The sequence below is a fragment of the Patiria miniata genome, unplaced genomic scaffold (assembly GCF_015706575.1).
Source record: "Patiria miniata isolate m_02_andy unplaced genomic scaffold, ASM1570657v1 HiC_scaffold_3, whole genome shotgun sequence".
NCBI lineage: Eukaryota > Metazoa > Echinodermata > Asteroidea > Valvatida > Asterinidae > Patiria > Patiria miniata.
In genome coordinates this window covers 2,992,576-3,014,319 of record NW_024037069.1, presented here as the reverse complement: position 1 = coordinate 3,014,319, position 21,744 = coordinate 2,992,576, and the positions used below count along the sequence as shown (strand labels likewise).

General features: G+C 41.8%; 1 protein-coding gene across 1 annotated transcript; it reads left to right on the top strand.

Moving 5' to 3' along the window:
* The first annotated feature begins 12,732 nt into the window (after positions 1-12,732).
* LOC119738179 (neurotrypsin-like) lies at positions 12,733-19,657 on the top strand. Its single transcript, XM_038212927.1, has 5 exons — positions 12,733-12,775; positions 13,063-13,248; positions 16,834-17,160; positions 18,340-18,648; positions 19,169-19,657. The coding sequence occupies exons 1-5, from the start codon at positions 12,733-12,735 to the stop codon at positions 19,192-19,194; spliced, it is 891 nt and encodes a 296-aa protein (XP_038068855.1). The 3' UTR covers positions 19,195-19,657.
* The last annotated feature ends 2,087 nt before the right edge of the window (positions 19,658-21,744 follow it).

Below are 21,744 nucleotides of genomic sequence, written 5' to 3'. Positions count from 1 at the left end.
TTGTATGTTTTCTTCCAACCTAAAATTTTCAATTTTGGACGTCTGCAACCCTCTGAAGAAGAAAAAAATTGGGCACAACAGACCCACTTTGCGAGTAGACTGGCTCCCGGTCCGTACATTATCGATACTAATAAGCCTCTGTGCTACTAATGACGTCACACTTTGTTTACATGTGCACTTTCCTATGGAGGCAGTGGGGGCCCACGGTCCACTAAGCAACATAGGATATCATGTAAACAAAGTATGACGTCATTAGTACAGAGGCTTATTGTGGGGCGGGGACCAGCCTACCCGCGAGAATAGAATTATTGTCTGGAAGCAAATAATTCGGAACTGTTAAGTAATAATTATTCAACAACTAAACGGGCTGATTTTTCGCTCAATGTCCCATTCAAAAGTGAATAACTTTCGTATTGCTATAGAAAAAAATAGCAATAACTTAGAAAATGAATCTATTTTTTTGGATAAAACTTGTTAATAGCACGGGGAACGATTCTTGAATATAGGCCAACTTGATGTCCTCAGTAGGCCTATGGGTTCTTTGGGGCACTGTCACTGACAGACAGGTAATTTGATTCTGATCGCTACGTGACATATTTTTATCAGCATGTATTTCCAGCTGAAGAGGGGATTGGGAGGTCTACTAACCATGAGGGCGGGCTACCTATCCGCCCTTTTTTCATTACACCACTCCACAGTGTAGGCGTCAGACTGTAACTCGTCTTGTTTTCTAAATTGAGATGATGTCTTTATTGTGAAATGATCAGATGAGCTTCGGTTGGTCGGCGGATCTCGCACCAGCGGCCGAGTGGAGATATACCGTGGCGGCAGCTGGGGCACCATCTGTGATACAAATTGGAACGTCACCGATGCGGGGATTGTCTGCCGACAGCTCGGTTTTTCAGGCGCACTGGAGGCCAAGTCCGCTGCCCACTTCGGGCAGGGTAGCGGACCCGTCCATTTGGACGGCGTAGCGTGCGAAGGATCCGAAGAGAAAATTACCGACTGCCCTTCCCACTGCTGGGAAGAGACAAGTTGTAGCCACTCACACGATGCTGGAGTGATCTGTAGTGATGGTAAGCGAACAATGAGGGCAGTGTAACAAAACCTATACAACCTTGTCAATGATTCAAATCATCATAGAAAATACTCCGCGTATTCCTATTATTAGAAAGATGGACATGTTCTTGCGTCATGCAAGAACATGTTCTTGCGTCATGCAAGAACTAACACTCCATCAAATTTGATAGTCAAAACTATCATTGTGCATTCATCCGAATGAATAAAAACTCGAATAGTACAAATGTGTGTTCAAGTTATTGGTGGCCTAGCAATAATCGGTTGCTGCCTTAATCAATATTTGCATGGGTTTCTTGAAAAAGTCCAGATTGTTTATTTCATTTACGTCTGCGCATCTGGAAAATCGTTCAGAAAGAATATTTTATTGACTTCTGTGCTACGGTCTCATGATTGTAGATCAAGGTTTCTGTCAGGACTCAAGTTTTTTTATTGAAAATTGTTTTGATTTTTTCAGTATTCTTCAACAACCTTAGATGCAAAGTTTTTGTGTTTCTCGATTTTGTATTACTGCAGAAAACCCCGTAACAACCAACAAGTGACGAAAGCTAAGCAATCAGGAGTGATAGGACACCATACATCATCATACACACTCATGTCCTTGCAAAGGGACACTATTTCTTCCATGGTATTTCGGACCATCAAAGCGCCCCTCGTGAACTGCTGGTCGACTTCTTCTATAGTCACGTGACTGGCCTGGGCCTATAACCCGTACATGCTGTAAATACATTATATGGAGAGTGGTACCTCGCTTCTCTTGGCATTGTACAGTATATTAATGACTGCGTAATCTATGACACCAGTCAATGTTAACAGTGCGTACTGGCTAGATGTAGTTTTGAGTCAGAGGCAGAAGCTTTCTTGTTGTCAATGTATGTTCGTGTGCAGCATATACAATACGCATAAAAAGCATGCAACAATCATAGTCTCTTTGTTTGTTTGAAAAATATATATATACAAAATGATAATAAGAAAACACCAAAAAACTACACAAAAGACCACCCGAAAAACGGAACAGGAGTGGAATCGATAATCAATTATTGCATCCATTTTGGACATTTTCAAAGTCAGCTACTCATAGTAGAATGAGTCCATTGATATAAATACGTTCAAATGAAATCGGGGAACGAAAAGTTAAAGCACAGTGGATAAGCAGTGAGGGTGAAAATTGTGGACTCTCTTATACTCTGATACACCGATCAACTTTAATTTTTATTTCAGGAAAAGCTACGATGTTGCGTTTGAGGTAGAATACGTGACGGTGAAGAAACTTTGTCACTGATACTATGGTTGATAAACTTAATAATTGTCGTTTTATTTGTGCCATGTATAATATTTGCCATAATCGTCTTTTTATCTAGAAGTAACATTTATTAGATTTTCATTTACTTGATAACTGCACTTGTTATTTGCTTGATTATCATAATACCGAAATAAAAAGAAAAATAATTAACTGGACACAATTAAGAGGCCTCCTTGCCTTGTCATAGTCGGACCCCCAGGTGGATTCTTATGATTTTATTTGTTTTATAATATTGATTATTTACTTTCTTTCTAATGCAATAACCGTACGTGAATACAGCATACAAATTGTGACTTTGGTGTCTCTGTGAACTACTAGTTGAACAATTTGGGTCAGTGAGTGGGTCAGTCAGTGTGTTAGGTACAAAGAAGACCGTAGTCAGGCCCTCTGGGACCAGCAGAGTAATTTTTTGGGACCAAGGTGAGACTTATGCAAGTCTATTTCACAAGTGAGAGACAGTGAGTCAAGCACAAAGAAGATAGTAGGTTGACCCTCTGGGACTACAAAACGGACCAAAATTAATTGATTACCTTTTTTTTTTAAATCGGTTGCAATCCCAACCATGACCATCGCACAGAATTGCTTTTGATACCATATTCATTGACCCCTGATAAACGTTACATGAAAAGTCACCCAATGTCATGCCGATGGGGGGGGGACCCCAGCTCTGACTCACATTTTATGTTTTGCATAGAAATATATTATTAATAATGTACCCTCCCCCCCCCTACTCTGTGACTATATACCGGTAATAATGTCCGCTTGTGCACAACATTCGGACTGAGCCAGCTGGGATACGGGGGTATCATCGCATTTAAACAGCGCCTCCATGGAAAGTTTACGGAGGCCAATAATGTGTCCAGAGGAAAAAACCTGTCTACATTATAGCATTGATTTGCTGATGACCCCCCCCCCCCCCCCCCCCCCCATTGGCAGTATATAACAAATCGTGATAATGGCGTGCCTGATACAAGCTATGCTTTCAAGGTTTTGCCACCTCTAGCCGCCTTTATATCCTGTTCAATACTTATATTATTTTCCATTTCTGTCATGAACAGGACATAAATGTGTTTGAATTGAATTGAATAAAGGGGGCAACTGATCTGGGGCCTACTTACTGCTCTGCAACCACATGTTGCTGCATTGTCACTGCCAGATATTTTTGATATATTGCCCAGAACATTTCAAGGTTAAGTCTGTTTTGGATGAACGTCTTGAACATGGATGTTAGTTACAGGCTCGTCAAACATGAGGGTAACTATGAACCAGAAAGCCAGTGTCAAAACATGTCCGTCATAGGGAAATGAATGTCTAGGCCGGGACTTGTTTTCGGCTCCGCCCTAGCTCCCTACGTGAGCAATTTAGTGCCTAATTGGTACTCTACACAGCAATGTCACTACCCGATGTTTAATATATTGCCCAGACAATGTCAAAGGTTAAGTCTGTTTTGGATGAACGTCTTGAACATGCATGTTAGTTACAGGCTCGTCAAACATGAGGGTAACTATGAACCAGAAAGCCAGTGTCAAAACATATCCGTCACAAGGAAATGAATGTTTGAAGCCGGGACTTGTTTTCGCCCTAGCTCCCTACGTGAGCAATTTGGTGCATTGGTACTCTACACAGCAATGTCACTACCAGATGTTTGAGATATTGCCCAGATAATGTCAGAGGTTAAGTCTATTTTGGAAGAACGTCTTGAACATGCATGTTCGTTACAGGATCGTCATACATAGGGTAACTGTGAGCCAGTGTCAAAACACATGCGTCACAAGGAAATGAATGTTAACCTTTTGCGAAAGATCCTTGAACTTTTTAGTTGCTGGCTCGTCTTAATGTGCGCGTTTGATCTATTGCAAGCTAACACGTGCGTCATAAGAAAATGAAGAAATGACTTCCAATGTTCGCCCATTTGACCTTGCCATATTGGTCCCGCCCAGTTCTGCCGCACATAAATGGATTATAATGTTGTATAACACATTGATAACTTTCCTTATTAGATTTTTCTGTAGTATATTTATTTAGTTTTAATGAAATTAGGTCGCAGGTTCAATCCTGCTCAAGTCAGTTTCTGTGTCCAACTTTGAAAAACCATTATGATTATAACAAAACGAATAGATTTCACTGTGTGACCAGATTTTTTTTAAAAGTTAAATCGTCCCTATAGTCAGGTTTCTATATGACTTACTTGTCATGGTGATTTTGTGCAACTGAGTGATAATAGATGAAACATATGTATTCGTAATCCAGTAGCGGATCTATAGGGGGTTGGGGCTTGCAATACCCCACCCTCCACCCCACCCCAACCGCTATAGCCGCTGACTAATGTTGATACTAGTAAAATGGGGTCAAAATAATGAATGGAATGCTTAAGTTACTGAACTGCCTTAGAATGCAGGATCGTAGATTTTAATATTGAGAAATCGTTCGACGTTCGCGGAATGTTAAAAAAGGGCACTTGTTGAGAAATGTCGGGGAAGGGGATGGTAAGTGCCACCGTAACCCCCCCCCCCCCCCCCCCCCCGGATTCTACGCCCTCGTTTTAACCCAAGTCGGAAGTCACCGATATAGCTTCTCAGCAACACAAATAGACCCACGTAGACAACGTCTCGGGGGATTTGTGCCATGGAAGCCAGACGGATTATATATCTGCTCAGCTAACGGCACCTGTTAACCCCGACACATCATGCCCAGCACCATGATATATAAACCGATTACCAACCTCCGTAGGTTCATACTCGGCTCCAGCTGATCTCTCCTTAAGACGTTTGTATAACTTTCTTTCACCGTATTCGAAAACAATGTCTTACTCTGCATCAAATCTGCTGGTGTTGGCGGCCACGCTGATCACCATCACTGCGCCCTCACGTAAGTGTGAAACTGAATTGAATGTTTCGTTGTCAACTGTAATTTTACAGATTATTTTCTGTTGTAGACCAAAAATAAAACACAGCACATGGAAACCTGTAAGCAGGCAGCTGATTTCTATAGCTGAAACTTTGTATTTCTGTGGTTTACAGTTACAAGCATCACGATCCCAGCACAAAACGTGTGCACACGTATACAATCAATCTATTTTGGGGTTGGAAATTGAAAATAACTGGGACGGTACATTTAAAAAAACATTGTCGTCATGTTAGTTTTCATTTCATAGTTTATTTGTATTGAATATAGTTTCGCTAGTTGATGCCTCATCACGTTTACTACTGTATCCGTATAGTTTTCGTATACAATATAAACGAATCCACTGGATTCAGCGCTATCAGAATGCCCAAACCGTTGCCTAAAAACACGAGACGCATTTTGCACCTATCATTTGTCTGTCAATGTTTATTCCAATTAAAAAGAATGAAAATTAAAGTATCCCAATTTCGACTTTGTATTTTAGAATTATGCTCGGCCCATCCTGTTGTGCAAGATGTGACGTCACAAGACCAGGCAAGCAGCTCAAGCATATCAGGTAAATAAGCACATGAAACTGCTGATGTTCAATTGTAAAATGTAATGTATTGTTTGCACCCCTATGTTTGCCGTGCGGCGATCCGATGGTGTGTGTGTGTGGGGGGGGGGGGGGGGGGGAGGGGGGGGGGAGGCCATAATTCTTTAAACGAAGGGACACCTGCGGTAACATTTATAACACTGTGTGATAAAATTGCACATTGTATCAAACTCTATCCCCCCAACAAAAAATCATGCGATCTTTACAAAATATGAACCTATTCCATGTCTTTATGTAGGCCATTTTGCATTATAAAAAAAACATCAAATCTTACTACCAACAAGATAAGGCAAGCCTATTAAAGATGAGCCCAGAACGAATAACTTTCTGTTCAATCGATTCAAAATGGCTATGCACTGGAAGTCCCTTCATTCATGCGATGAGCACAATGGGCCGGATTTAGACCATTCATTGGCGTTACACGGTGTAATCCTACTTCAACATTTTTGGCCAAGGTGAGACTTAAACAAGTCTAATTCACGAGAGACGGGGGGTCAGTCAGTCAGTCAGTCAGTCAGGCAGGCAGTCAGGTACAAAGAGGACTATAGGCTGGCCCCTGAGGGACCAGCACAAACTTAGACACATCTAATTAACACCAACTTTTTCGTCGGCAGGACTTGATGGGGGTGTTTTTTTTTTCCGGTGACTTATTTTCAGCTGTTAAAACTGGGCTTATTAGGTGAAATACCTTGATTGAGGTATTTAACGACTAAAACTGTTTTAGAATAATCCTTCATTCCTTCATCGCCGAAGGTAATCGTCACCACTGCTCGTTTCTCTTACATCCCAATTTTCATATTATATTGCTATTTGCAAAGTTTTTTATGCAATGTGCATTTCCATAATGAGCAAAATTGTGATGCCATTCAAGGTAGAAACTTCAATGTTAAAACTGTTGCAGAAAAGAAAAGTTGCCAGATTGGGTTTTTTTTGGGGGGGGGGGGTTGTCGTAAATATTTTAAAAATTAATTCAATCAGCAAATGTGTGGGTCCGTGAATTGAACGAAAAACCACTAACTGCACTTTACACACGGTTTAAACTAAAACTTTTGTTTCGTGCTTTGCATTTTAGAGAAAGTTGCTCAAAATAATGTTTCAGTGTAAATCTGGTCCCTTAACATGGTCCCTTAAATAATCACCCAAACAATTTCTTTAACAAACAAAATAGGAATGAAACTGAACGATACCTTGTATCCGATATATTTTGTGTTATTTCAGGTCTTTCGTGTACGAGTTCTCCACTAGGGATGGCCAGTGGGGCCATCCCTGATTCCAGCCTGACGGCGTCAGGCTCATTTGACTCAAATCTCCCAAGCAAGGCCCGACTGAATGGTAAGTCTCATTGATTGCTACTCTCAGTGCAGTAGTCTGCAACTGTTGCTTACTTTGTGTTTTTTTCCCTTTTTTGTGAGTTAAGACATAGGAACTGTATGAGCCCGACTCTAAAAACAAAACTTAAGGAAAAAAATACTAATTAACGATGCATTTTAAATGTTTTAATTATGGATTCCATTCTTGATCAATATGACCAGCCTCTTTCTTCTCAAGGCTTTAGGCTCATTTGCTTTTCATGCATTGTTCGTTTTCAATAATAACACCTCTCATATTTTAAAGATGAATGTTGGAACGTTAAACCTAATCAGTTGAAACTTTAGCTAATTTTTTTCGCGAAAACATTGAAAAACCATGCACTATCTTTTGACCACGAAACACGATTTCGCCCATGGTACTCTGTACTTAAAAAAAGGCAATTGACTGATCGTTGGAATTTCTTGATTTCTACGCATTGGCAACAAGCCAGACGAAATAACATCACGGGGTGGTTAGTACCCTACGCTCTTTCATCCAAAAAAAAAAAATAATCATTCGGTAGGTTACTTCTGAGATACATGCAAATGATCCTACATGTCTTTAACCCAAAAATGTCGTTTTGTCTAAGTTTCTAAAATGAAGAGAGGCCAACCAAAAAAGCTTACTTTTTTTCAATATTTTATTTGAACCATTGCTTGAACCCTGTACTCATGGAAAGCTTGAATAATCTGAAACTGTTCTTGAAATTGAGAGAAAGATGCATGGAAGCGATTCTGTGTGAGCACGCCACGCCGCATGTATATGACAATTTCCCGTTACATGAAAGCAGTAAATCCCAGCGATTTATGGCACACTTTTTTTTTGCCAGGGATGGGCAATAAGGCTTTCCCCAGAATAGTCAATGCATTCACCATAAACTTGACCCAATAAAAACCGAGTCTATGTATCACTCTGTCCGTGTTACGATTTATATGTCATTGCATTGACTTGTTTTGTAACATTAGTGTTCTCATGTCCTTGCTGGGTACAAAACAAAAAAATCGTCACTGGTTTACTGTCATTACAACAAAATCAACATCACTAACTCAAGTATGTAGCGCGAATTCCTGTCACCGATCCTTTAGGCTCCGCAACAACGAAAAAGTTACGAAAATTGTGATTACAAACTACCTTCAAATGACAATAATACAAATTTGGTATTTGAAGTTGCGTCAGTACACAGGTCATTCCTGTTGCAAGTCATTTCTGTTCGGGATGAGTAATTTTTGTTTATTCTGTGGAATCTCAATTGTGAATTGATACATGTTAAGTAATGACAAAATCCTTGAGTTCACATACATTTAATTTAGAATAAACTTAAATTTCACATTGTGTCGTCAACTTCTTTTGTTGTCTTCTGGCGGCCGCATTGTTCATGCTCATACAACAATTTGACTGTTCGTACTGATCAACTCATTCCACATAGTCCTCCGTCCCTGATGATGCATTCCCAGGCCCGTCTATGCATAAATGTGCCACTGCGCGCCTAATAAGTTTGGCGTGTCTCTGATTCGATGCGCATTCGCATTTTGGCGAAGACTGTACAGGAAACGCTTTTATGATTGTGCCCATCACAGATATTGACAAGTTCCTCCAATATCAGACGACCAAAATTTTCTGCAAGGACAGGAACCCCCTGATTATTTATCATATCGAAGTAAATGTTAGTTTGTATGTTTTCCTCAATGAAAAAAAGGCCAATCATGAGAACACTACCTCAAATTCCTAAACAAACAGTGAGTTAAGTGCGACTGTCGTTCCTTTCCAAATTAAACGGTTGTGTATTTCGTCGCTCGTGGAGAATATTGTCTCCCGTTCTGGGTATTAACTCGTCATTCATGGAAAATCCTGCCTCAGGGCTAATTATGAAGCGTACAAGAATCGTGTTGGCCTTGCGAGCAGCCTCTGGCAAAACCTCATGAAATGTAGACCGGTTATTTTCTCCGGACACTTATGCCTCCGAAAATCAATAGGTGTGGTGGGGTGGGGGGGGGGAGGCGGCTCGTGCCATATTTTCAATGGGGAGCGCTGATAAAATGCTACAATCAGGAACACTATATTGAACAAATGGACCCTTCCCACGACTATTTATTTGGGGGGAGACCGTTCGCATGTACGTCACATTCTTACATTTTGCTAGTGCATTTTTTATGGATTTTTTTTTTTTTGGGGGGGGGGGCTTACCACTGTATTACCGCCACTGTATTATTGTCATAATCACTCCGTAACGGTTGTACTTTCCTTAAGGAAACCCTGTAGTATTTGGTTCTATATTATTTCGAATGCCAAGGTCTTTTGTTTCATTCCCCACAGGTACTGGTTGGTGGCTATGCCCGAGTGGAAAGCCCGAGGGTCAATGGATCCAGGTAGACCTCGGTCAGTACACGGCCATCACGGGGGTCATCGTGCAGGGAGACAGTTCGCATCATATCCGAACCTTTGCTGTAAACTACAGTAATACGGGCGAGTCCAATGATTGGCAGAAACTAACAGACAGAGGACAGACCGTACAGGTGAGCCTAGGATACTGTCAAGATCGATTCTCTAGTTTTCACATTCCATATGGACAGTGAATAACAGAAGGCCAATCTTACGGAATCTCGATCGTTCCAGGTTTAAATAAGTGAAGTATTCCTTTTTTTGTGATATTATCATAGCAAAAGTTTTGCGAAAGAACTTGATGTATTTATATGCTATGCGTTTAACGCAATGTTTTTGCGTTGGAAAAAACAACGATCGAGTTAGTTCGCAAAGCTATTGGGTTCATCTGTAAACGTTTTATTGCTTTTAATAAATTTCGTTAAACTATTCCATCACGCCTATTTCGTTAACTGTTACAATATACTGCGTCAATTCGCAAGACTATCGCGTTTATGCTAGTGCGGAGTGCGCCGTTTCTCCAACGTTTAGGCCCTAATTGCATTAATTTGCAAAGGTAGGCCTATAAAGTATTACGTTAACTCGCAATTGAAAAGGAACTGTTAAACCTGAAACGATTAGGTTTCGTACTGGTTTGATGTCAAATTACGGGTCGTTGTAAATTTAAACAAACCTTTGATCTGCATTTCATTTGACTTAAGCTCGGGTCGCGATATCCGTTTACACTCAAGCATCGGCGGTGATTTCTTGTCAACATTGAGGGGGCAAGTAGCATGGACATTCGTAAAGCGAGAGGGGGGGGGGGGGGACGCCACCTGACTCTATGGGGAGCTTTTCAACATGTATTTAATGGCACACGTATTCGCGTTTTACACCAAATCCTTCCAGTATGTTTTTATTTACATGAAATGGGTGTGGAAGACCAATATCTTAGCGCTATTTAGTTGGGTCCAAAACATAAGTTCCGTGACCATTCTCTGGCTAGGATGGTTTGACGATGGATTTGACTTCTATGGACCATTTATAAAGAAATTAGCCCCCCGGTCCCTCCCAAAAATCCCGGCATTTTTCGCTAGGGGGCCAAATCCAAGATGGCCGCCGGCGCCATCTTGAAAAATTAACTTTTGAACCAGAGCACCTAGAATCACGTATGAAGACACTTTTCCAGGTAAGTCGACCATGAGAATTCCGATTCCGACATCAGTTTGACGCTATGACGTCATTTTGACCCAGAAATCCAAGATGACCCCCATTCGATAGAGCAAAAACATAAATTTCTAACGGGAGCACCTAGAATCATGAATGAACACATTATTTTGGCAAAATCGTTGCGCTGATGCAATTTAAGAAGGTCCTGGACCCATCCAGCATAAATGGAGCGAGAACCCGCAGCCAGACATGATGGCCAATGGTTCTTAAGGAGTGAGGTCCGAATGGGATCGAGGGCCATATCAGCTGGTTTTAAAAATGATTAGCACAATGAAGTTCTGTCTTGTTTTAACAAAGCACACTTCATTTTCAGGTTTTGTCCCTACTGACTACGGCAATCATCATAATCATCACACTGCATATTACATGTATGTTGGCACCAAATTATTCGCTTTTTATATATTTTATATCACAAACACTTCTGCTACTTCTTACTGTTATTGTTTCCTCGGATTGGTACGCGCACTGTAATGATGCTGTGGTTTCCCTGGTTTGTGATGTGAATTGAGAACATAGCTTACGACAATGTCCACTGTTCCATGAGTCCTCCAGTGTGGTAGGCTTTGCGACAAGGCCACCGACCCCATTACCTCAATTGAGATCTGGGAAAATCAAGAAAAAGGCCCTGTAATGGAGCGGTCAGAACAAGTTTTGAGATGTCCACAAAACTGTCATTTGCAATAAATGTCCTGTCGGACAGTGTGTCTGTGATACATTTAGGTTGACCCTTTGAAACACCAAGAAACGAGACAAGAAACTTAAAACAGACCTACAAAAAAAGAAAAAGAGAGGTTGACGAATGCCAATCTCAGTCTTTGTCTATGTCTGTTGTCTAGTTCTGTTGCCCAGCTGCGGCTTCAGCTGCCAAGGAGCTGCAATCGAGTCTGGGTTTAATGCATCATAAAACAAAATGTTAATGGAGCTGTAACATGAATTAAGCAAAGCACCCAGAATCAAAGCCAATCCTGATTTTGTATGATCACGCATGGCCAGATTTCAAGAGACACACATTAACCATGGAAGTTCAGAGCCTGCAAGACAAAATCGACTGTCTGATCGATCCTGCATTATGATCACCCCTATGCGCTTGAGATCAGATATCACCCTCAAATGCCGGTTGAATTTATGTGCGTAGCTATCAGAAAATAAGTGAAGATGACAAACTCTCCCGAATGCACTATGCCTTTCTCCATGAGGATCAAACGATCTTCTTTGACCACATCAGAACAGTTATCTTTGAGGAACATAAGCTAAGGGCCTCCTCAGAGATGACAGGATAAACCTTCTCTGTGTATATGGCTTCCCAACATCCAGGGTCAAGTCACCCTATTCATGCGAGGGCAAGATTGCCTTCCACTCCCATCCTCAAAGGAGACATAGCGACCTAGACTGTGACGCATCTGTGGGGGGGGGGGGGAGGGTGGTTCTTATGTCGAAGCAGCTGTGTCCTCCATCGGTGTCAGCATAGCAGATAGCAACTGGTGCACAATGTGGCTGATTGGCTTAGGAATGAATAATCAAACTCGTTCCGTAGGCACCGAGGGTCAAGGTGCTAGAGCAGGAGGAGAAGGAGTTCTGCTTGCAATCTGCTTTGCTTTGGAAGAGGGGGTAGATCTGTCCCCGAGCACTCCCCCTCTCACCTCTCTCATCACACAGTATGTCATAAAGCTACCAACCACATCTGCCAGAAGTGCCACCATCACCCTTCTCGGGATGACTTACAGCAAGGAGCTTATACTAGACTCTTACTACAAGCTGGGCATGGGGATCAGCTACCTAATGTGCTTCTCCTCCGCGGCCTTTAGACCATGCATGACCTGGAGCGGTGCTCGGTCTCTCCTGAGGAGATCGCTGAAGGAGAACTAAGCAACCTGATGCAGCCGAGCAAACTATTCGGTGTCATGATGGCTTGAATATGGAGCAGGGGAAGCGCAAGGCTTACACTGACTGCTCAACAAGTCAGTTGTGAATCATGTCAAAGACAAGCTGTCTTAATCATCGGCACTAAGCGCATGGCTCTTTGTTGCATGATTAGGGTGGATGGGCGGCTCACAGCGCCGTGTGGTCCTTAATGACGTACCTGCTTTCATCTCAGCCTCCTCATCAGCCAGTATTTGTGAGACAGTCTTTGCGTCTTTGATGCGCATAAGCTCATCCTGGATATTTGCCTTTTTCTCATGTACAAGAGGTTCTAGACGCTGCAGAAACATCAAGTTACAGCGGTGCGTTTCCTCCTCCTATAAAGTTGTTGTTGAGAAAGTCATCAGTGTCAATGTCACTGATGATTGGTTCTTCATCAGCGATTTCCTTGGGATAGACCGAGCACCGCTCCAGGTCATACATGGTTCAGACGTCTTGCAGGAGAAGCACGCTTGGGTAGCTGAACCCCATGACCAGCTTCTACTAAGAGCCGACACGCTCATTGCTGCATGTAAGTCATCCCGCGAAGGGTGACGGTGGCATTGATGGCGGATGTGGTTGGTCACTTTATGACGTACTGTGTGATGAGAGAGGTGAGAGAGAGTGTGCTTGGGGACAGATCTACCCCCTCTTCCCACGCAAAGCAGATATCTGCTGCACCATGAGAAGCGAGAGTTGCTCCCCCTTTTCCAGCTCTGGGACGAGTTGGATTGAACTGATGACATCTTTGAGCCGCTCAGCCACATTGCGCACCAATTGCTTACTACTATGCCGACACCGATAGAGGACAGAGCTACTTCTACAAGACCCCCCCAGACGTGTCATGGATTAGATCACTCAGGTTCCTCCGAGGGTTGGAGCGAAAGCCGATCTTGCCCTCAAACTCCTGGGTTAGGATATCTTTTATATAGGATGACTTGACCCTGGATGTTGGGATTAGGGTTAGGGTTAGGGTTACTGTTCTTACATAACCAAAGAAGGTGGTCTGAACCTTATAGAGAGTTACATTGAGCATGCGTGGGAGTTTGTCATCTTCACTTATTTTCTGATAGCAACGCATTATTTCAAACGACATTTGAGGTGATATCTGATTTCAAGCGCGTAGGGCTGATCAGCTGCAGGATCGATCAGACAGTTGATTCTATCTTGCAGGCTCTGATCTTCCAAGGCCACTCTGTCTCTTGAAAGCTGGCGTGATCGTACGAAATCAGGATTGGCTTTGATTCTGGGTGCTTTGCTGAATCTGTCTTACAGCACCATTGGCACTTTGTTTTATGATGTATTGCCGCCAAACTCGATTGCAGCTCCTTGGCAGCTGAAGCCGCAGCTGGGCAACAGAACTAGACAACAGACATAGACAAAGACTGAAATTGGCATTCATCACCCTCTTGTTTTTCTTGTCTTTTGTTGGCCTGTTCCAGTTTCTTGGTATTTCATAAGGTCAAGCTACATGCATCACGGACACATATTGTCCGACAGGGCTTTTATCCGAATTGTCAGTTGCGTGGACATCTCCAAACTTGTCCAGACCGCTCCATTACAGGGCCTTTTTCTTGACATTGTCCAACCTCTCATTTGAGGTCATAGAATCGGTGGCCTTGTCGCAAAGCCTACCACACTGGAGGGCACATGGAACGATGGACATTGTCGTAAGATACATGCACGTTCCCAATTCATCTCAAACCACCGAAACTACAGCATCATTGCAGTACGCGTAACAATTCCAGGAAACGTATAACAGTAAGAAGTATCGGAAGTGTTTTGTGATATAAAATATATAAAAAAAAGAATAATTTGGTGCCAACATATATGTAGTGATTATGATGATGATGATGATTATGATGATTGCCGTAGCCTCATTAGGGACACAACCTAAAAAAGGAAGTGCGCTTTGTTAAAACAACTCAGAACGTCGTTGTGCTAAACAAGTTTATACAAAATCCAGCCGATAAGGTCCTCGATCCCATTAGGACCTTGCATCTTATGTTGGATGGGTCCAGGACCTTCTTAAATTGCATCAGCGCAACGATTTTGTCAAAATAATGTGTTCATTCATGATCCTATGTGCTCCCGTTCAAAAGTTATGTTTTTGCTCTATCAAATGGGGGTTATCTTGGATTTCTGGGTCAAAATGATGCCATAGCGTCAAACTGATGTCGGAATCGGAATCCTCATGGTCGACTTACCTGAAAAAGTGTCTTCATACATGATTCTAGGTGCTCTGGTTCAAAAGTTAATTTTTCAAGATGGCGCCGGCGGCCATCTTGGATTTGGCCCCCTAGCGAAAAATGCCGGGATTTTTGGGAGGGACCGGGGGGCTAATTTCTTTATAAATGGTCCATAGAAGTCAAATCCATCGTCAAACCATCCTAGCCAGAGAATGGTCACGGAACTTATGTTTTGGACCCAACTAATTACACGTACCGAATAATATTGGTAAGATATAATGTGTAACTGGTAAAAATCTATATGCACTGTGATAAACTATTGGGTGGCATCGCCATCGCCGTCTCTTCCTGCAGCGCAAACATTATTTGGATCACCCCCCCCCCCCCCCCCGCCTCCCCCTCCCCGGATCGACGCCAATGGTATCAAGGTGAATACATTGTTCATTATGTTTTCTTCACGTCGCGTACATCTCAGACTTGGAAACGAAAGTGACATAAAGCATTATGGAAATTTGAACATAATTTCTAGAATGAAAATTTCTAGAGTGAAACTTATATCAAGTCACATTTTTTAATTGTCACAAGCATCATTCACATCACCCAAGATGTTTACAGGCATGTAATTGCACTTTCATGTTAAAAGGAGATAGCGCCAAAAACATGTTGAGCATCTCCCTATATCGGCGCAGCTCTTCAGATAGCAAAGAAGCCCGACGTACGTAGAACGAATATTTGAGCTACCTGATGTTGCGTTGGTGGTGATATTGTAAATCGTTATATTTTTTTCCAGTTGAATGGGCACTATGGTACTGGGCAACCTGTGAATGTGACGTTCCCCGTGGTACTGATGGCAAGATTCCTCCGCATACTTCCACTCACATGGAGTCGTCCTTTATATCACCTGAGGTTCGAAGTGCTCGGATGTCGAGGTAATACAAATGTGCCCATCTAAACAATCTAAGTCGCCGTATGAAGGCGACGATACCGCTAGTCATTTTGGTGTAAATGTTTTTTTTTTTTTTTACGGTTAGATCAATTTAGAGGTCTAGGCTTATTCCAACGCTGTAAGCACCAAATGCGGGCACTGACTTGATTTTCATATTGTGATGAAAAATGATGAGAACCCAGAGGAAGTTGTACAAATACAAGTCATATCTATAATTATGCTGAACTCATATTGATGTAACAGTGATTCCGATGCAGGCCGAATGATCATGCTAGTATCTGACTGTTTTAATTTTATTTTAGGTCTACACTAAAAAAAGTGCGGTGTAAATTGAACACCGGTGGTCCCATAAAGATACCACCGGTGTTAAATCTAGCACCGCTGTTTTTGCAATGTGGGTTGCTTTGACCCTCATAAAACCTGTGTCAGTATCCAGGTCATGAATGTTGGAGGGTTGGGAGTTGGGATGATGGTGTTGTCGGCTGATATCACTTGCTGGGTGTGTTTATTCGTTTCTTTTCTGATTGATGACTCGTATTGGTCCAGCTCTGTTGCATTCTGACAATGCCCAGTACAAATCATATATGAAACGATGGGTTTGGATCACAAATTGAAAAATGACCTTCATATTGCAAATTGAGGAGGGGATCTGAGTTGAGTTCCCTGGATGTAAACAAAGACGAAGGAATGATCATTATTGTCAGACAACAGTCATCATTGAACGGGGGAATACGTCTGGTTAGGCGACTTGAGTCATGAAACAGCACCGTCACGATAGGGTAAGACGTTAAAGAATTGACGGTATTTGCACAATCATCTAGTGCGTGTTTTTGTGTTTCACACGTAGTTTGGGGAAAGATTTCTGCAATCATATATTATGTCCTTCCCTCAGAAGCTTATCTAAAATTCACAAATATTTGACCAAGAAATGTCCTCAAGCATCAGTAGCAAAAGTAATCCCAATTTCCATTTGAACTGTCAGTCTGGGGTGGCAAGATTCGATTGGTGGGCGGCGATGACAAATGGAGCGGCCAAGTGGAAATCTACCGCCATGATGCTTGGGGTGCAGTCTGCGATAGCAGTTGGGATATGAAGGACGCCACCACCGTTTGTCATCAGCTCGGCTTCATCGAGGCTCTGGAGGCTAAAACGGGGTTGTCCAGCCGAGAGAGTGACCGGCCGATCGTGATGAATCGAGTCGCCTGTACTGGAACTGAACGACGGCTGGCTGACTGTCCGTTTGTCTGTACCGGCTCTCAGCAATGCAGCAGCTCAACTGTAGCAGGAGTCGTTTGTAAACCAAGACCTGGTAAGAAATACTCCGCCCTCTTTAGTTTCCATGACATGTCATTCACATCCGACTTTGTGTCTTAAACCTCAGCTTATTACACAAGTGAATTTTGTGTTATCAAATCATCTCCAGGTATTTATGATATTTCAGCGTTCTCTGATGATAAAAGTCAGATAAGGAGGTACTCAACCCTGAAACACATTCTTCAAACAAAAGCACTTCCCTAATGAGTATAGGAAAAATAATAATTATACTGATGAACTCAATGAAAAATCTGAAACAATTATTGTTATCTCTTACACCCACTAAATAGGCATTCATTCAAAAATAGGAATTCAAAACCTTACTTGTGCCTCCCAATACTGATTATTTGGACCATTATTCTTTTAAGGTTGATTTCGCCTTGCTCTTCAACATATTATTTTTTTTCCTTTTTATAAATTTACAACTTGTATGTTTTCTTCCAACCTAAAATTTTCCATTTTGGACGTCTGCAACCCTCTGAAGAAGAAAAAAATTGGGCACAACAGACCCACTTTGCGAGCAGGCTGGCTCCCGGTCCGTACATTATCGATACTAATGACGTCACACTTTGTTTACATGTGCACTTTCCTATGGAGGCAGTGGGGGCCCACGGTCCCCTAAGCAACATAGGATGTCATGTAAACAAAGTGTGACGTCATTAGTACAGAGGCTTATTGTGGGGCGGGAACCAGCCTACCCGCGAGAATAGAATTATTGTCTGGAAACAAATAATTCGAAACTGTCAAGTAATAATGATTCAACAACTAAACGGGCTGATTTTTCGCTCAATAACTCATTCAAAAGTGAATAACTTTCGTATTGCTATAGAAAAAAAAAACAATAACTTAGAAAATGAATCTATTTTTTTGGATAAAACTTGTTAATAGCACGGGGAACGATTCTTGAATATAGGCCAACTTGATGTCCTCAGTAGGCCTATGGGTTCTTTGGGGCACTGTCACTGACAGACAGGTAATTTGACTCTGATCGCTACGTGACATATTTTTATCAGCCTGTATTTCCAGCTGAAGAGGGGATTGGGAGGTCTACTAACCATGAGGGCGGGCTACCTGTCCGTCCCTTTTTCATTACACCACTCCACAGTGTAGGCGTCAGACTGTAACTCGTCTTGTTTTCTAAATTGAGATGATGTCTTTATTGTGAAATGATCAGATGAGCTTCGGTTGGTCGGCGGATCTCGCACCAGCGGCCGAGTGGAGATATACCGTGGCGGCAGCTGGGGCACCATCTGTGATTCCAATTGGAACGAGACGGATGCGGGGATTGTCTGCCGACAGCTCGGTTTCTCAGACGCACTGGAAGCTAAGTCCGCTGCCCACTTCGGGCAGGGTAGCGGACCCGTCCATATGGACGGCGTAGCGTGCGAAGGATCCGAAGAGAAAATTACCGACTGCCCTTCCTACTGCTGGGAAGAGACAAGTTGTAGCCACTCACACGATGCTGGAGTGATCTGTAGTGACGGTAAGCATATAATGAGGGCAGTGCAACGAATCCTATACCACATCGTCAAGGATTCAAATCGTCATAGAAATACTCCGCGTATTCCTATCATTAGAAAGATGGATTTGTTCTAGCGTCATGCAACAACGAGTGCTCCATTCAATTAGATAGTAACGATTTTTATTGTGCAACCGTATATCTTGATTTAAATGATAAAAAGCTCAGAAATAGTGCAATGTGTTGAAACTAATAGTTGCCTAGCAATAATCAGTTGATACCTTGATCAATATTTGCAAGGGTTTCTCCCATGAAAGTATGTCCCGATTCTTAATTTCGAATATGTCTGCGAATCTGATAATCGTTCAGAGAGAATATTTTATTGACTTCTGTGTAAAGACGGTCTTATGATTGTATAGAGCCAGGTTCCTGATTAGATTTTATGTAGAACACATTTTTTTTAAAATGAAAACTGTTTTGTTTTCAGTTTTCTTCAACAACCTAAGTTGCAAACTTTTTGTTCTTCGCTTTTGTATTACTGCAGGAAACACCGTAACAACCAACAAGTGACGAAAGCTAAACCGCTCAAGCAACCAAGAAGGATAGGACACCAACCATATTCTCATACACACTCATCTCCTTTTTTAAAAGGGACAATATTTGTTCCATTGGATTTCAGACCATCAAAGCGCCCCTCGTGAACTGCTGGTCGACTTCTTCTATAGTCACGTGACTGGCCTGGGCATATAACCCGTGCATGCTGTAAAAAAAATATATGGAGAGTGGTAACTCGCTTCTCTTGGCATTGTACAGTATATTAGCGACTGCGCAATCTATGACACCAGTCTTTGTTAGTGCATACTGGCTAGATGTAGTTTTGAATCAGAGGCAGAAGCTTTCTTGTTGTCAATGTATGTTTGTGTGCAGCATATACAATACGCATAATAAGCATGCAACAATCATAGTGGCTTTGTTTGTTCGAAAAAAATATATATACAAAATGATAATAAGAAAACACCAAAAGACAAAAAACGGAACAGGAGTGGAATCGATAATCAATTATATTATTGAACTTGCATCCATTTTGTAAGCTACTCATAGTAGAATGAGTCCATTGATATAAATACATTCAAATGAAATTGGGGAACAAAAAGTTAAAGTACAATGGATAAGCAGTGAGGGTGAAAATTGTTGACTTTCTTATACTCTGATACACCGATCAACTTTATTTGTTATTTCAGGAAAAGCTACGATGTTGCGTACGGGGTAGAATACGTGACGGTGAAGAAACTTTGTCAAATACTATGGTTGATAAACTTAATAATTGTTGTGTTATTGTGCCATGTATAACATTTGCCATAATCGTATGTTAGAATAAACCAGTCTTTTTAACTAGGAATAGGAGTAATATTTATTAGATTTTCAATTACTTTATATCTGCACTTGTTATAGACCTAGTACTTGATTATCATAATGCCAAAATAAAAACTAAAAATAATTAACGAGACACACATAAGAGGCCTCCTTGCCTTGTCATAGTCGGACCCCCAGGTGAATTCTTATGATTTTTTTTTTTTACGACTCCTTACGTTGAAATGCTTGTCTTGTTTTATAATATTGATTATTTACTTCCTTTTAATGCATTAAACGTACGTGAATACAGTATACAAATTGTGACTTTGGGGTCTCTATGAACTATTGAACTATTTGGGTCAGTCAGTGTGTCAGTCAGTGTGTTAGGTACAAAGAAGACCGTAGTCTGGCCCTCTGGGACCAGCAGAGTATTTTTTGGGACCAAGGTGAGACTTATGCAAGTCTATTTCACAAGTGAGAGACAGTGAGTCAAGCACAAAGAAGATAGTAGGTTGGCCCCTCGTGGACTACAAAAAGGACCAACATTAATTGATTACCATTTTTTTTTTTAAATCGGTTGCCATCCCAACCACTGATGACCATCCCACATAATTGCTTTTGATACCATATTCATTGACCCCTGATACACGTTACATGAAAAGTCACCCAATTTCTTGCCGATGGGGCGGGGGGGGGGGGGGACCCACAGCTCTGACTAACATTTTATGTTTTGCATAGGAAATATAATATAAATAATGTAACCCCCCTCCCCCCTACTCTGTGACTAGATACCGGTAATAATGTCCGCTTGTGCACAACATTCGGACTGAGCCAGCTGGGATACGGGGGTATCATCGGATTTAAACAGCGCCTCCATTGAATGTTTACGGAGGCCAATGATGTGTCCGGAGGAAAAAACCTGTCTACATTTTAGCATTGATTTGCTGATGAACCCCCCCCCCCCCCCCGATTAGGCAGTATATAACAAATCGTGATTGTGTAATGGCGTGCCTGATACAAGCTATTCTTTCAATGTTTTGCCACCTCTAGCCGCCTTTATATCATGTTCAATACTTATATTATTTTCCATTTCTGTCATGAACAGGACATAAAATTGTTTAAATTGAATTGAATAAAGGGGACAACTGATCTGGGGCCTACTTACTGCTCTGCAACCACATGTTGCTGCATTGTCACTGCCAGATATTTTTGATATATTGCCCAAAACATTTGAAGGTTAAGTCTGTTTTGGATGAACGTCTTGAACATGGATGCTAGTTACAGGGTCGTCATACATGAGGGTAACTATGAACCAGAAAGCCAGTGACAAAACATATCCGTCACAAGGAAATGAATGTTTGAACCCGGGACTTGTTTTTTTTTGCCCTAGCTCCTTACGTGAGCAATTTGGTGCATTGGTACTCTACACAGCAATGTCTCCACCAGATGTTTGATATATTGCCCAGACAATGTCAGAGGTTAAGTCTGTTTTGGATGAACGTCTTGAACATGCATGCTCGTTACAGGATCGTCGTACATAAGGGTAACTGTGAGCCAGTGTCAAAACACATGCGTCACAAGGAAATGAATGTTAACCTTTTGCGAAAGATCCTTGAACTTTTTAGTTGCTGGCTCGTCTTAATGTGCGCGTTTGATCTAGTGCCAGAACACGTGCGTCACAAGAAAATGAAGAAATGACTTCCAATGTTCACCCATTTGACCTTGCTATATCGGTCCCGCCCAGTTCTGCCGCGCATCAATGGATTA

Coding starts and splice junctions, on each gene's coding strand:
- LOC119738179 (XM_038212927.1), top strand. CDS start 12,733: ATGGAGCAGGGGAAGCGCAAGGCTTACACTGACTGCTCAACAA. Junction 13,249..16,833: donor CGACACGCTCATTGCTGCAT/GTAAGTCATCCC, acceptor TTGAACTGTCAG/TCTGGGGTGGCAAGATTCGA. Junction 17,161..18,339: donor CGTTTGTAAACCAAGACCTG/GTAAGAAATACT, acceptor TGAAATGATCAG/ATGAGCTTCGGTTGGTCGGC.